Source organism: Schistocerca gregaria, chromosome 5, assembly GCF_023897955.1.
Source record: "Schistocerca gregaria isolate iqSchGreg1 chromosome 5, iqSchGreg1.2, whole genome shotgun sequence".
NCBI lineage: Eukaryota > Metazoa > Arthropoda > Insecta > Orthoptera > Acrididae > Schistocerca > Schistocerca gregaria.
In genome coordinates this window covers 381,703,456-381,716,039 of record NC_064924.1, presented here as the reverse complement: position 1 = coordinate 381,716,039, position 12,584 = coordinate 381,703,456, and the positions used below count along the sequence as shown (strand labels likewise).

At 42.6% G+C, this 12,584-nt stretch overlaps 1 protein-coding gene across 2 annotated transcripts in view; it reads right to left on the bottom strand.

The window, feature by feature from the left end:
* Nucleotides 1–12,584, bottom strand: part of LOC126272314 (COBW domain-containing protein 1-like) — a 489,194-nt gene that overhangs the window by 217,123 nt on the left and 259,487 nt on the right. For both annotated transcript variants that reach the window (XM_049975096.1, XM_049975097.1), the window contains exon 6: nucleotides 4,097–4,176. In XM_049975096.1, coding sequence (XP_049831053.1) covers nucleotides 4,097–4,176 — 80 coding nt within the window. The remainder of the gene's footprint in view (nucleotides 1–4,096; nucleotides 4,177–12,584) is intronic.

Below are 12,584 nucleotides of genomic sequence, written 5' to 3'. Positions count from 1 at the left end.
GATAAAATAGGAATTTAGACATCGTCCATTTGTGCAGTTCCCAAAATTACTAAACAATTCAATTTCTCAGCGCTTCTTTCCGCTTCTACAAGGCAAATACGAGAGATCGTATTTACAATAAAATTTTAACTTGACGGGAATTGAGTAACCCTCAAACAGCTGAAAAATCACGGCCAAGTGTACTTGTAATTGATAGCCTTATAGGCGGTTATAAATACGTTATATTACACTGAACGTGTCCGTAAAAATAGGTCTCGTCAACGAGAGATGAGACAAATAAGGGTAAACCATGCAAAAGACAAATACTCGCGAGAAGCGAGCAGAAACAATAGCACTGTATCGCAGCAAAGGTGAAAACAAAACGTCATGCTGTGGCGAAATAAAGGCTGTTATTCCGAATGAGAAACAGCAGGGAAAAAAGTGCCCGGCAGCTCGTCGAATAAAGTCGGAGTCACTGGCAACGCGGCGAAAAAAATTTACATTCGTTCTCAGCGACGCAGTGCAGCGGCTATTGTCGGTAGAAATGAAGTCGCCAAAGGGGAAGCAGTGTTTCGGAAAAGTGTTCGCTTATTGATCCGCTATAACGTGTCGTCCGCGGTACAATAGACGCAGTCAATAACGAAGGTTGTGCTTTATTGCAGGACATCGCGCCGGGATCTGTAAAGGTCTTTTATGCTCGCACGTATTACAACGATGCGATAAAGCTTTTCACGGAAGGCAAAAATTTGCTCTCGTTCAGGATGTTACAAAACGAGTCCTTCGACAGAACTTTTCATTGCAAGTCAATAATTTTGTCTGTTCCCTTGATAACGGAACGCTGAGATTGATCACATGCGTCACGTAGGTACATTTTACGAATTTCTTGTGCTGTCGCACTCAGATCGTACACAGTTCACCTGTCATGCTGACAAATCCATCGCGCTTTGACACAGGCAGTGTCTTGTACATTACGCCGCGGAAGTCACAAGAATTCTGTTACCAGCACAATTCATCACGCTATTACTCGTGCAGTCGTAATTGATATGAGTACTTACGCGGCAAATTACTCATGTTTCCTCTGGAATGACTACTCACATGGATTAACTTTTTGCGTACAACGCATGACGCTTCTATGATACATACAAATCCACGAATAACACTTTACAGCGATATGTCCAAACATTCTTCAGCGTTAATTCATCTGCTGAACGAAATGAAAAATGTTCTATCATCAAAGTATAGGCGGAAAAACTATACCTTGTACAAAAACTGGTCAGATGTGAGTAGAACTCGCGCATTGACGATTTCGTACCAATTTCATTATGTGTACTACATACATTTCATCCATTCCGCGAATCGGAGGATCTCGACTATTTTTGGCTGTTATCGACACGGTACATGAATTCTGAAGCCGGATAACAAATGACAAAAAATTTTTTCGTTTGGAATAATTACGAATTAACAATTTTCTGAATTTCTCCTTTACTGTGAAATCTTACTTCTTCCCAAATTTAATGATTCTACGTTAAGGGGAAGTATCCTATATGTTTTAATGAGTAAGTTTTGCGAGTATCACACTATGGTACATGAATCGCCGCATTTTTTGACTGCACTGACTTAAAGCCTTAACATTTTTACACTACCAAAGGGTTACAGAGGTCATTCTGTAGCGTTTCAACCTGATACTTCTACCCGTTACTGAGAAAAAGGGGGCTTAACAGAAGACGCACGCTCTGTCAGTTTGATAACAATTGATAAAAAATCGATTGATATAATTATAAATTAAAAATTTTCCGATATTTTTGCTTTAGTTGTAGTGTGAAACCGTGCCTCTTAGCACATTTAATGATTGAAGGTCAACGGGAAGTACCCTTATGTTTTACTGCCAGAGTTTACGAGTCTAAAATACACTACTGTCCATTAAAATTGCTACACCACGAAGATGACGTGCTACACTCTCGTGATGTAGGAGATTTGAGAGTACTAATACAAGAAACACCGGTATGTTAGTGTGACAATAATATAAACAGTTTAGTTCAAATTCAAATGGTTCAAATGGTTCTGAGCACTATGGGACTTAACTTCTAAGGCCATCAGTCCCCGAGAACTTAGAACTACTTAAACCTAACTAACCAAAGGACATCACACACATCCATGCCCGGGGCAGGATTCGAACCTGCGACCGTAGCGGTCGCGCGGTTCCGGACTGAAGCACCTAGAACCGCTCGGTCACGGCGGCCGGTCGAAACTTTTTGACCAATTATTGTATTTTTTTTTTTGGTATTCATTTCATAACCTCTTTTCAATACAGTGTTCACTCTCCAGAACGAAATTTTGACTCTGCAGCGGAGTTTGCACTGACATTAAACTTCCTGGCAGATTACAACTATTTGCCGGGCCGAGACTCGAAGTCGGAACCTATGCCTTTAGGAGCTAGTGCACTACTAACTGAGCTTCCCAAGCACAACTAACGACCCTCAATCACAGCTTAACTTCCGCCAGTAACTAATTACCACCTTCCAAACTTCACAAAAGCACTCCTGCGAAACATGCAAGACTAGCAGTTCAGGAAGAAAGGATATCGCAGAGAATGGCTTAGCCACAACCTGGGGGATGTTTCCAGAATGCGATTTTCGCTATTATGGGGAGTGTGCGCTGATATGATACTTCATGACAGATTAAAATTGTGTCCCAGGCCGAGACTCGAACTCGAGACTCTTGCCTTTCGTGTCAGTGCAACCCGCGGTGGAGTGAAAATTTCATTCTGGAAATATCCCCCACTTTGCGCCTAAGTCGTGTGTCCGTCCGCAATTTCCGTCTTCTAGGAGTGCTAGTCTCGCGCAAGTTTCGCAGGAGAGTTTCTGCGAAGTTAGGAAGGTAGGAGATGAGGTAATGATGGAAGTGAAGCTGTGAGGAAGGGTCGTGAGCCGTGCTTGGGTAGCTCAGTTGGTAGAGCATTTGCTCGCGAAAGGCAAATATCCCAAGTTCGAGTCTCGGTCTGACATACAATTTTAATCTGGGAAGTTTCACTATCCATTGTGTTCAACAGCTCTTCCAGGTCCTTTGCCGCTTCTGGCAGAATTACAGTCCCATCGGCCTCCCTGATAATACCGCTGGTTTACAGAAAGCAGCAGGAAAGTCTCATACATTTCTTATTTCAGAGCACTGGTGGCCCACCTGAAAGTGCTGTTCTCTCCACTGGACGACATTTATCAAGGAGGGCAACTGTCCACTCCCCAAGTTCAAAATAATATTATTTAATTTGTGGAACAGTCATCTGATTCAAGCTCTGTCAACCACACCAGCTTAGAGTTCGTAAACCGTTCCCTTGAATTCTATAGTAATAGTATGGAAGCAAGGAAGATTGAAGTTTAACGTCCCGTCGACATCGAGATCATTAGAGACACAGCACAAGGTTGGTATATTTCAAAGATAGGCAAGGAAATTGGCCGTGACCTTTCGAAAGCACCACGGAATGCCTAAATCTGTATGGGCGGACGGGGATTTGAATCATCGTCCATCGGAATGCGAGTTCATTGTGCTAACCACCTCGGTTGGTGACGGCAGTACTGTAATGAGCGTACGGTCATTTTCATTCCCCTTCTACAACGTATCAAATGCTAGTAGACCCCACGTCACAAGTATATGAACTGTTTGGCGTGGCAAATGTGGGTATTCATAATATTCCGTGGTATCAACATATGTAGTTTTAGAGAGAATGCACGGTGGGATACGTGGCGCATCTGGAACACCTGATAATTCTGGTTCAAATCACGCTTCGCCATTCTAATTTACGTTCGCTCCTATCCCAATAAACGAGTTCAAGGAAGGTTCGACCGAGGCAGCGACAGCCGTTATACATACCTATTCGACTAAGCTAGTACCCACTCTGTACTGAGCGCTATGACGACAGCGTGTGAGAATTAACAATTTCTTTGCTAGGAGTATCATAAAAACACCAATAATGTGTTCTCGAATTAAGAACTCATTTTCTATTAAAGTATGATGTCAGTCTATATTGTCCATGCGAAGAAACAACAAGCCTGTATAATTTCCCGACAGATGACGCTAAGAGGTAAAAATGATAAAGGGAGCGGTCTCCCAATTTGGTCCTTACCTGACAGCTTCGTTGAGATCCGGATTTGGAGCGGACGAGTGATCACCGCTGGAGGCGCCACCATCTTTCTGACGCAGTTGCTGCAACAAATGCAGGCACAGATTACTAATACTGTAGTTAGTTACATGTTCCACATATTATCTGAACGATTATTGTGTCGATATAATGTAGAACGAGTCAGTTAACAAAATACGCATACGTGATTAGTGTTAATATTAATGAACATATCATTTTTTACTCCTACTCATGCAACTGCACTTAAATACTATGAGTTCAACCAACTTAAATTATACCTCGTATAACCGTGTGGAAAAGCTAATGAAATTCTTATTAATGAGAAGCCGAAAGTATTATGTGTATGTGTTATATGACAATAGTTTCAGTAGTAGTAAAGAGCAGACATAGAATTCATGGAAGTGTTGATATGGGTATTTTTTAATATTACAGTTTTTTACTCATGTATTTATTTTTAATAGTGATATGCAATGCGCAGTTTCGTCAGTCATCGTCATGGCTGGAATTAAGCACGGCCTACCTTAGTCAATAGCTCGTAATTCTAAAATACACACCCAATTGAAAAATTCTCCAAGTTACCTTCACAACTGGAGTTCTATTTCCGACACTAAAAAAGGTGTGGCAGTTTGCTTCCCACTGTGAAAAAAAAAAAAGTTCATTCGAGGCGGAGCACTTAATTTGATTAGATAATGACCGGCAACAAATCGGCGTTCCCCTGAAGTCCACAACCACGGAAGGGCTGAATCGTGATGGTAATTGTTAGCTCATCTCGTTTGGACTGCTAACATTTCTTAAGAATTCTACTATAGAACTCGAGGCGGAAGTAAAGATACTGTATTTCTGACCGGCTATACAGAAGTTCCGTTAATATACTTGAAATGTGATGATGAAGATATTAATACCAAGAAACGGGTTGAGTTTATTTGTAAAGCTTATGCTTGGACAGGAAGGGCACAAATTTAGTTAAAAAAACATAGTAGGTAAACCAGGATGAAATTTTCACTCTGTAGCGGCATGTACGCTGATATGAAGCTTCCTGATAGATTAAGACTGTGTGCCGGAGCGAAACTCGAACTCGGGACCTTTGACTTTCGCGGGCAGGTGCTCTACCGACTGAGGTATCCAAGTACGACTCACGACCTGTCCCCATAGCTTTACTTCTGCCAGTGCATCATCTCCTACTTTCCAAACATCACAGAAGTTCTCCTGTCATGTCTCCGCAACATCTTTTCTTCTGGGTGAGCTAATCCCACAAGTTCCGCAGGAGAACTTCTGTGAAGTTCGCCGTACTGGCGAAAGTGAAGCTGTGAGGACGGGTCGTGAGTCGTGCTTGGGTAGCACAGTCCGCAGAGCACTTGCCCGGGAAAGGCAAAGGCCTCGAATACGTGTATCGGCCCGGTACACTGTTTTAATCTGCCAAAATGTTTCATATTAGGTTCAAATGGCTCTGAGCACTATGGTCATCAGTCCCCTAGAACTTAGAACTACTTAAACCTAACTAACCCAAGGACATCACACAACACCCAGTCATCACGAGGCAGAGAAAATCCCTGACCCCGCCGGGAATCGAACCCGGGAACCCAGGCGTGGGAAGCGAGAACGCTACCGCACGACCACGAGCTTCGGACTCATACTAGGTATTTTTCCTAAATATAACAGATTTTATATGACTTAAGAAAAAAACTCTAGTTAACAAACGAAGGAAATGACCGTCACTTAAGTTGCAGGACCTGAGTATTGTTTCTACAATACTACCATTACATATCATTTCAGTCGCATCATAACCATAACCGTCGTATACACTGATGAGCAGAATGTTATGACCACTAACCACTGTGAGAATGAGTACCTACCACCTGTTTGTGTGGCGGGCACGTCACACGGTACCGAATGTGTACGAGTGGAGCACAGACAAATGAGGTATCATTCCAGCACCGAAGCGAGCCGCAAATAGGGAAACTACTAACAAAAGCGACTCTGACAAAGAGCACATTTTTATGGCCCGGTGCCTGGGGCAAGCATCTCGGAAATAGTGATGCTGGCCGGTTCTTCGCGTGCTACTGTCGTGAGCATCTATGGAACGTGGTTGGAGTGTATTGAAACCACGAGTAGGCGACAACGTGTCAGATGCCCACCCTGATAACAGAAAATGGTGGTCAGAGGCCTGCTCGCTCTGTGAAGTGAGATAAGCAGCGATCTGTGACAGATCTGACTAGTGGACCTACAGAGTGTGGACAAAAGTATGGAAATTTCGCGAGAAACGCTTGCTCGAACATAAATGCAGATACTAGCAAGGCTGCAGGTTGCACTGTTGTATCTGGTCACGAATAGCACCTGTGCAGTGTCCTCAATACGTTTCAAGTGTTAGTCGTGGTCAGATCACCAAGTTGATGGGCGAGTTTGGTTTCAATGTTCTGTGTAATTGTCAATGCGTTATAACGGAGCTAAGTGAGTTACAAAGTATTAGCATTTTTGGTGCTCGTAAGGTGGGTGTTTCCGTAGCAACGAAAGCCGACGTGTTTGGGTGTTTCAAAAGGCACCGTTCCGAAGAATTTATACCGGATACAGGTAATACGTAGAAACATTATCCGCTAAGTCACAACGTCGGCGAAAATACGTGCTCAGTGACGCTGTCAGGCGCTCACTGAAGAGTATTGTGACGAAAACGAGAGGACGACAGCTGCATTCGCGAACGCAACACGAAGGGAGACCCATAAACACCGAGTTGATGGGCGAGCTTGATTTCAAAAACCACTACTCAGTGATGCAAATGTCCGTAACAGGAAAATGAGGTGATGAAGCCATAAAACCTGTACATGGAGCAATGGAAAAAGCCATTTGGTCGGATGAGTCTTACTTCATATTTTTTCCAGCTTCTGACAAAGTTTATGTCCCAGGAGTGAAATATGGCGGGGGTTTGGTGATGATTTGGGCATCCATATCGTGGTATTCCATGGGCCTGCTCTACAATGTCGCATTACTGTCAAAGATTATGTGACCATTTTGACTCATTAGATCCATCTCATGGTATAACGTTTGTTCCCCAGTGGTGACGCTGTGTTCCAGTACGATAGGGCCCATGTCCACACACTTCACATAGTCAAGGGCTGATTCTATGACCACGAGGATGAATTGTCGCATCTTTCCAAGCCAACTGCCACCAGATCTCAATATTTTTGAGCCTTTGTGGTCTACTCTGGAGAGAAGGGGGCGTTGTCGCTATCCTCTTCCATAACTGTTACCTGAAGTTGCCACTATTTTGCAAGAAGAATGGTACAAGATTACCCTGAAAACCGTAGAGGAGCTGTGTTTATCCTTTCGGAGACGAGTGGAAGCAGTTTTGAAAGCCGACAGTTTCGTATGTCGTATCAGCCACGGTTAAGTTGCTCTGTTCTCGGTGTTTCCATATTTTTGTCGATCCTTTGTACGTATACAGAGCGGCCAATCCTCGGGTGGCCGTGATGTTTTTTTTCCAGGCCGCGCACGACATGTAGATCTAGGTAGCGTAGCAACGTGAAATGCATTCGCCTAACGGCTATAAAAGACATCAACCTGACAAGTGACGCAAAGGCACCACATCTCGTTTGCTATTTGGTACATTACTAGAGCGCACATCATTCCTATATCGCTATTCATTACTCATAAGACATAATGTGTTGCGCACTACATGAATAACTTAAATGAGGTCTGTAACTCAATTGCTACAGTCATCGTGCGATAACTGTATAGTTGAAAATATGTGGTTTTTCTATTACAAATTGTTCACTGCAACACTGAATAGTCTAGCAACAGCCGAAGCTGTAACGAAATACTACTGATTAGACATTACTAAAGCCATATAACAGTACAAAATACGTACACTTCGCAGAAAAAAATGGAGAATTTGTTGGTTTCCACAGACCGCCTTTACGATTCCCGTCCTACAGGTTTATTTCAACTGCCTAATATTTGCATCTTTCTTCATTTATCGGAAATATTATCGTCTTGAAGCCACCTTCGCTGCAGTTTTTACAGTCAATAGAGGAACTACCTGGAACTGCTCTTTATTATGCCTAAAATTTCGTAAGTCATATTACTTACATTCATTAAACCCCTCCTCAACAAATATCTAATTTACAAAAATTTGTGTGAAAAATATGGTGCGGCATCCCGCGAACGATTCCACTTACAACACAATTCTTTTACCAGTGTTAAATTACATAAAATGAACCGCCGAAGGACATGCAGAAGAGCAACAAGACTTATATGCCATTACACAGTATTGGGAGCATTAAATAACTCTACGACAGCACCGCGCACCCTACTCCAGCCACAGTAAACATAGAAAAGGTAAACACGTGGTGTCATAAGCTCTCAGCCAATCAGCGTTGACATCATTGGTCTGTCTCTCTTTCTATTCAAGCTCTGTAGCTCTGCCGAAAGAGTACAGTGCATATGCAGGCATTAATATTTCAAAGCATACCGTTCATTGTACAATGCTGAACATAGGGCTCAGCAGCAGACGGCCTCGTAAGTACAAGAAATGAATCCGTAGTTGCGAATATAGAAAACGATCACCTGTGTAATGGAATGGCGAAAGTGAGAATTTTTTGGTGGACCGGGACTTGAACCAGCATGTCCAGCTAATCGCAAGCGGTCGCCTTACCATTTGGCTACTCGAGCACGACTCGTGGTCAGACCCAAACTTCCACATGTCGTCAACCATGTGTCTACAACATGTACTCGTGCATCGATTATGTATATTCCCGTACAGGGGAGACATTTTACTGTAAAGTCGCTTGCCCGGTGTCGGCGGATAAATGTGATATTGCAGTATCTGTGTTACTACGAATTACGATAATGGATGTACGAGTAGAGGTTGTAGACACATGGTTGACGACATATGGAAGTACACTCGCGAGTGTTTTCTACTCCGAGCCAAGGAAATCGACAATTAGCAGGAGGGTGGGCATGGCATCGTCTAGTTGAACATTACATCAATGGAAACGTGTCATCTGGTCCGAGAAATCATGTTTCTTGTTACACCAAGTTGTTTGGTCGTGTCTCGTTACGCAGTCGTCCTCACAAACGGCTGTTCGAACATCCACCACTGCAAGAACACAGCCTGCTGGGAGTAGGATATTCACCTGGGCTTCCACGAATCCTGTGACAGCTTTGAACTACGTGACCACTGTCGCGAAGCACCTCCACCCCTTCATGGTTGTCTCTCCCTAGATGGCGGTGGCGCCTCCCAGCAGGATAACTGTCCGTATTACAAGGTTCGAATTGTGTTACAGTGCTTTGAGAAACATGACAGTGAACTCACGTTGATGTCTTAACCATCAAATTCGTGTGATCTGAACCGATAGAGTACATCTGGGAGGCCACTGGCCTCTAAACTACGGGAACTGCGTAATCCATGATTAGATATCTTGGCGACGGTCAGCTGTCTGTCCCCATTGATGAGTAAAAAATACGAGTATATGTTGCAATAAACAGTTACGTAACATCAAACCGCAAATATCATGGTAGCTTTGGCTCACCTTTACGCAGAAGCAGATTTCACTGAAGCGTTCACAATGTTGTCTTCTGTACTACCAGAGAGCTGTCACGTTAACCACCTACAGAATGTGCTAAAACAATTTAGGATTGTACAACACAAGAACAGAGATCATCACAAATTTTCACAATGAAGTCTCTGTTTTCCCTAGACAGTGCTTTACAATGTCGCATAAAGAGATCAGAGCAAGACAACAGTAAAACTTTTGCAGACCCGCATGTCTGAGATGAAGCAAGGATCTCCGTACTCTCCCAAGTTGGACCATGAAGTCTGAGAAGAGAGATCCAGGCACGTCATTTTGGTGACTAGCACAAGAACCGAGTGGACAAGTCAATAATTAGTCTGCAATGCCAGTCTACTAAGAGAATATCGGTTCGTCCTGTACTTCACAGAGCACGTCTCTCAAAAATGGAATGCCCAAGCAAGATTTAGGAATGCTGACGCCACTCAAGGGAATCGTTGCTTGCCCTTATTGTAACTGGGAGGACAGTAAGAAATCTACCTAAGTTCTCCGTAGGTGATTATTGCAGTTCGCAGCTACCAAATTCCTTATGACAAATTTAATATTACCTTTCCGGCCTTTTTCTGAAATGATGTCTTTGCAGGTTATGTCTGCAAAACGGAGTCTTATTTTATTTTACTACACTTTATTGCATCTCAATTGATCAACAAAATTTTTCTGTTATAAATGAATCAGAAGCAAACAATTTCACTCTTTTTTTTTATAATTCTAGATACACCACTTCACTCATTCAGAAAGGCATGCTACTCAATTATTCTGAAATAAGTGAAACATGTGTCATTAATAATGTTCTGACTTTTTAATTTGACTATTCAATAACTGGACGCATTCCGGTACTTATGCCGCCGAATCGATAGGTTACACAGTTCTTCAAAATATACTATCGATTGAAAAATTGTAACTATCGTACCATGTTTTAAGATGTTATACAGTCATACGAAGGTTCACACACTCTTTTCGATTTAAGCTTTTATTTGTTTAAATTATTTGGATCGGACAGTGTCCGTCAGAATTCTCATGTTTCAGATTAATTATCCCAGCTGTTTCTGCTTAATGGCTGCACGTGATATTGCAAGTGTCTGCGGTGGGCTTTACTGATAACTGGTGCTTGACTCTCAAAATACAAAAGCCATCGCATCGACTGCAGTGAGATTAACTTATAATTGCTTAGCGGCGGCGAACAAGGGTGTTTCCACATCATGGAGTTCCTTTTTGGCCGCTGGAGTGAACACACAAACCCGTGTTTCATCGTTCTTAATGAAGCTTCGCCAAACCAATTTTCCTTCTCTCTTCAACGACTGAAGTTTCCGAGCGAGAAAGACAGTCGTCTCTGGTCTCCGGCCACAGCATTTTCCCAATTCCGTAAGCAGTTTCTTCAGTGACATTGGAGCGAAAATTAGTCACAACTGTGGAACATTTCCTTTCATCCACCCACGCGATTTCGATTAATCTATGTAGCCCAATAATTCGTACGCTGGGAAGATACACATCTTTGATATCGAATGGTCACCACATGCGTGATTTCAAGCATTGTTTGTTGAGTCCTGGAAGTCCTTAATGGAAACAATCAGTCTGGAGACCCACGAGACATGCTCACGTCTAAACTGAGGTAAGTTAACTTTCGCTTCCTTTCTAATCCTATTAAAAACTATTTTAATGCACATAGTTCTTTTCACGAGGGACTGAGCTCGTACAAGCATCACACTGAAATTGTGACAGAGCGAGGCGTGATCTTGAAATGTTAGTGCTTGGTGTTGATATGTTGTGCATGCATCACTAATAATTAACTTGACAGGAAATAAAGGATAATTTTCGTCTAAGACTTCTGGGAGATGAGGTGATGACGTTTCCTGGTGTAAAAACTGTCTGTGCCAGTCTTCGCTCTGCAGCCTGGTAAGTAATGGCCGAAATTAGTTCCAAAATACGACAGAATCAATTTAAAATGCTTTAGCAGAGAACTGATTTCGCCAAGTTTTTAGGATTGTCGCATTTATCACTTGTTACTGTCACTCTCGGAAAGACCTACGGTTGTAATAATGGTACCAGTAGATGGTTCTCTCTCTCTCTATCTATCTATCTCTCTCTCTCTCTCTCTCTCTCTCTCTCTTTCTCTCTCTCTCTCTCTCTCGAATAAATTTATCGATAGAGTATTTTGAAATTTTATGCTTGTATGTCCCACTTTATCGAATGAAAATAAAACCCCTTTCAACACCAGGAATGGACGTGACAAGGACACGAGTCGAAAATCTATTCACATTACTATGCCAAAGACTGCAGCAAACTAAAAAGTAAATTAATGGGATATTATACAGAGAAAGAAACTCGTTGTCTATTTCTGGTTCTTTGCTCAAAATTGACATATGTTCGGATAATTTGCTTTTATGGTATCAGACCAATTAAATGTAGGTCTATTCAACAGTTTTATGTTTTCTGCTATATTAGCAGGTCGCTAGCGTATATATTTATGGTTCAAATGGCTCTGAGCACTATGGGACTTAAATACTAAGGTCATCAGTCCCCTAGAACTTAGAACTGCTTAAACCTAACTAACGTAAGGACATCACACACATCTATGCCCGAGGCAAGATTCGAACCTGCGACCGCAGCGGTCGCGGGGTTCCGGACTGTAGCGCCTAGAACCGCTCGGCCACACCAGCCAGGCTATTTTTATGGCTTCATTCTTTATGCTATAGTATGTGCTGCTACCCAGCAAATCTTCCAAGCTCTCAAATCTCTTTCTTCTTCGCCTCATCTTCCCCTCCACACAGCATTTGATGATGATGATGCTGATGCTGATGATGATGACGATGTTTGGTTTGTGAGGCGCTCAACTGTGCGGTTATCAGCGGTCGTACAAATTCCCAACCTTTGCTCAGTCCATTCGAACCATTTTCATGAATGATGATGAAATG